The sequence below is a fragment of the Cebus imitator genome, unplaced genomic scaffold (genome assembly GCF_001604975.1).
Source record: "Cebus imitator isolate Cc_AM_T3 unplaced genomic scaffold, Cebus_imitator-1.0 Scaffold82, whole genome shotgun sequence".
Taxonomy (NCBI): Eukaryota; Metazoa; Chordata; class Mammalia; order Primates; family Cebidae; genus Cebus; species Cebus imitator.
This window is the reverse complement of record NW_016107397.1, coordinates 4,882,640-4,885,924: the sequence shown is the minus strand read 5'-3', so window position 1 is coordinate 4,885,924 and position 3,285 is coordinate 4,882,640. Positions and strand designations below refer to the sequence as shown.

At 51.4% G+C, this 3,285-nt stretch overlaps 1 protein-coding gene across 1 annotated transcript in view; it reads left to right on the top strand.

The window, feature by feature from the left end:
* The window catches only part of LOC108307869 (myosin-16), an 83,562-nt gene that overhangs the window by 48,569 nt on the left and 31,708 nt on the right, over window positions 1-3,285 (top strand). The window contains exons 24-27 of the mRNA XM_037740395.1: window positions 1,194-1,280; window positions 1,502-1,647; window positions 2,468-2,558; window positions 3,020-3,076. Of these exons, the coding sequence (XP_037596323.1) occupies window positions 1,194-1,280; window positions 1,502-1,647; window positions 2,468-2,558; window positions 3,020-3,076 (381 nt within the window). The remainder of the gene's footprint in view (window positions 1-1,193; window positions 1,281-1,501; window positions 1,648-2,467; window positions 2,559-3,019; window positions 3,077-3,285) is intronic.

The window sequence follows — 3,285 nt, the reverse complement described above, 5'->3', positions numbered from 1 at the left end:
AAAAAAAAAAAAAAAAAACAAATAAAAATAAAATAAAATGTAGTGCAGGCCAGGTGCAATGGCTCATGCCTGTAACCTTAGCATGAGGATTTACAGGAGGATTGCCGAGCCAGGAGGATCGCTTGAGCTTACGAGTTTTAGACCAACCTGGGAAACATAGCAAGACCCTGTCTCTACAAAAAATTTAAAAATAAGCCGGGTGCGGTGGCATGTGCCTGTAGTCCCAGAACTTGGGAGGCTGAGGCAGGAGCACTGCTTGAGCCCAGGGGTTCAAGACCAGCCTGGGCAACACAGCAAGACCCTGTTTCTACAAAAAATAGGAAAAACAATTAGCCAGGAGGCTGAAGCGAGAGGGCTGCTTGAGCCCAAGAGGTGGAGGCTGCAGTTAGCTATGATCATACCGAAGCACTCTGATCTAAATGACAGAGTAAGATCCTGTCTCAAAAAAAAAAAATGCAGTGCATATTAAATGAAAAAGGACATTAAATTACATGTAAAAGGGTGCCGGGCTCTAAGTTCAGAAGAGTAGAAATGGTTGTTTTACTCACATGAGTGCCTGGGTGGGACATCAGGAATGTAGACTACAGAATTCTTCTTCATGGTACCAAATTGTCCAGAGCAAGGTGGGATGTCCAGCATTGCTGGAGTCACCCACTAAATGTCAGAGGGACCTCCAATCACTGTGACAACCAGAAGCACCCCACCTATTTTCCACATGGGGACCATTTCCCTGGGGACCAGAGATAGGGTCTCACTGTTGTTCAGGCTGGAATGCAGTGGTGCCATCATAGCTCACTGCAGCCCCAACCTCCTGGGTCCGTGATCGTCCTACCTCAGTCCCCTGAGCAGCTGGCACTACAGATGTGTGCCACCATGCCTAGTTGATTTTCATATTATTCTGCAGAGACAGTCTGACTCTGTCGCCCAGGCTGGAGTGCAGTGCTATGATCAGAGCTCACTGAAGCCTTAACCTCCCTGGCTCAAGCAGTTAACCTCCCTGATGGGTGGCTCAGGTCCATCTGCTCTGGCCTCATCCAGCACCAGGAGCAGGTGCTCAGTACCTACTCACTGAAGTCAAGTCAACTCCCCAAAGCCTGGGAGCTGCATAGATTGGAAGTGACGACTGAGAATCAGCCCTGTTCAGCTGCTCCCACTGGGCCTTGAGGCACTCACATGTGTATCTTTCCTTCCAGAAAACCCTGGACGACCTGCAGGCTGAGGAGGACAAGGTGAACCACCTGACCAAGAGTAACAGCAAGCTGAACACGCAGATCCATGAGGTAACACCCATTGCCATCGCTGTTTCTACAACTCCAAGGCCAGATCCCTCTGGAGGCACAGGGTCCGAAGATAAGTTTTGGGAACTGAACCGATGCATCCCCTGGGATGTTACAGCCCTTCTGAGGCCACAGCTAAAGGATCGGATCCAGTCTGGTTCCTTGTTGCTTTCTGACCTCAGACTTTCCTCTTCTGCCTTCTCTTGCTGTTCATGTCTCCGTAGCTGGAGGATAACTGGGAGCAGGAAAAGAAAATCCGGGCAGAGGTGGAAAAGGCTCGTCGGAAAGCTGAGAGTGACCTGAAGATGACCATCGACAACCTCAATGAGATGGAGCGTTCCAAGCTGGATCTTGAGGAGGTGGTGAAAAAGTACGTCTGTGTCATCGTTTGTTTTGTCCGTCACAATGGTAGCAATAGCTGGAGCTGCCTGAAGGGTGCCAGGAGCCAGGCACTGTATGGAGGGCCTCACATACATTCGTGCATGTCCCAAGCACCTACCAGGCATGGAGGATATGCAGAGAGGTAGGGGCTTCACTGTCTGCAGGGAATACACAGCATCACACAATACCTAGTGGGCACTGGGGAGGAGACGAGCGCCACCACCCCCGGGAACAGAGGACTCAGCAGGGTAGGGAGGCATCATAAAAGCCTGTGACCTGGGGTTGGGCATGGTGGCTCACACCTGTAATCCCAGCACTTTAGGAGGTCAAAGTGGGAGGATGGCTTGAGGCCAGGAGCTCAAGACCAGCCTAGGCAACACAGCAAGACCCCATCTCTACAAAAAATACAAAAATTAACTGGGCATGATGGAGCCAGCCTGTGGTCCCAGCTACTGGAAAGGCTGAGGCGGGAGGATCACTTAAGCCCAGGAGGTTGCGGCTGCAGTGAGCCATGATTATGCCACTGCACTGCAGTCTGGGCAACTGAGCAAGACCCTGTCTCAAAAAAAAGTGCCACCTTAGTAAATGTGTGAATGAATGAGTGATGAAAAGTCTGAGGAGCTCATTCAGGGGTCTAACTGCTGTGTAGGTGAGACCTTCTGGGCTGTCACCACAGACCAGAAGGGCTGCGAGGTGCATGCGTTTTGGCAGGTTCAAGGCCTCCTCTGGCAGCCTGGGTGCCAATCCCTCACCAGCTGACTGGTCTACCCTCAGAGCCTTTCCTCAGGAGACCATCCCTTCCCTTGTAGGAGAGATTTGGAAATAAACTCTGTCAACTCGAAATATGAGGATGAGCAGTCTCTGAATTCCACGCTGCAGCGGAAACTGAAGGAGCACCAGGTATGTCCAGGAGCGAGAAGCCTGAGCTCTCCATTGGAAATGCACCACTCTGAATGCTTTGTTCATGTCAGCTACTGGACAGTTGAGTGTCCCTGAGGAGCAAGACTGCCATGGAGTACTTGGAGATTGACCCGTGTTCTCCTCGCTAAGGGTGAAATCCAAAGTCCCTATGACGGTCATGAGGCCCTCCAACCTCCAACCTCTGCTTCCCGCTTGACCTCACCACTGAGTGTTTCCCTCCATTCTATCCAGCCATGCTGGCTCCTCGCCGGGTGTCACACATGCCAGGCCCCCTCCTGCCTGCCTCAGGGCCTTTGTGCATGCTCGCTAGGATCTGCTTCTCTCCACTTTCGACAGTAGCTGTCATATTCTCACTTCCCTATTTTCCATCCTAAAAGGCTAAGGGGCTAACTTACTAACTTTGCATGAGAGATGAATCCTCTCCCTTCTCTGTCTGCTAGGCCCGAATTGAAGAGCTGGAAGAAGAACTAGAAGCCGAGAGGGCCATGAGAGCCAAGGTAAATGAAATATGTTTCCCCTTCTTGAGTCAAAAGACCTAATGGCAGCTACACATCCAACCATGAATAGAAACCTCCGCTAAGGAAACCAGTAGAGGAGACAGGTGTCCAGCTAAAAAGTCTAGTTGCGAGGCCGGGCGCGGTGGCTCAAGCCTGTAATCCCAGCACTGTGGGAGGCCGAGGCGGGTGGATCACGAGGTCAAGAGATC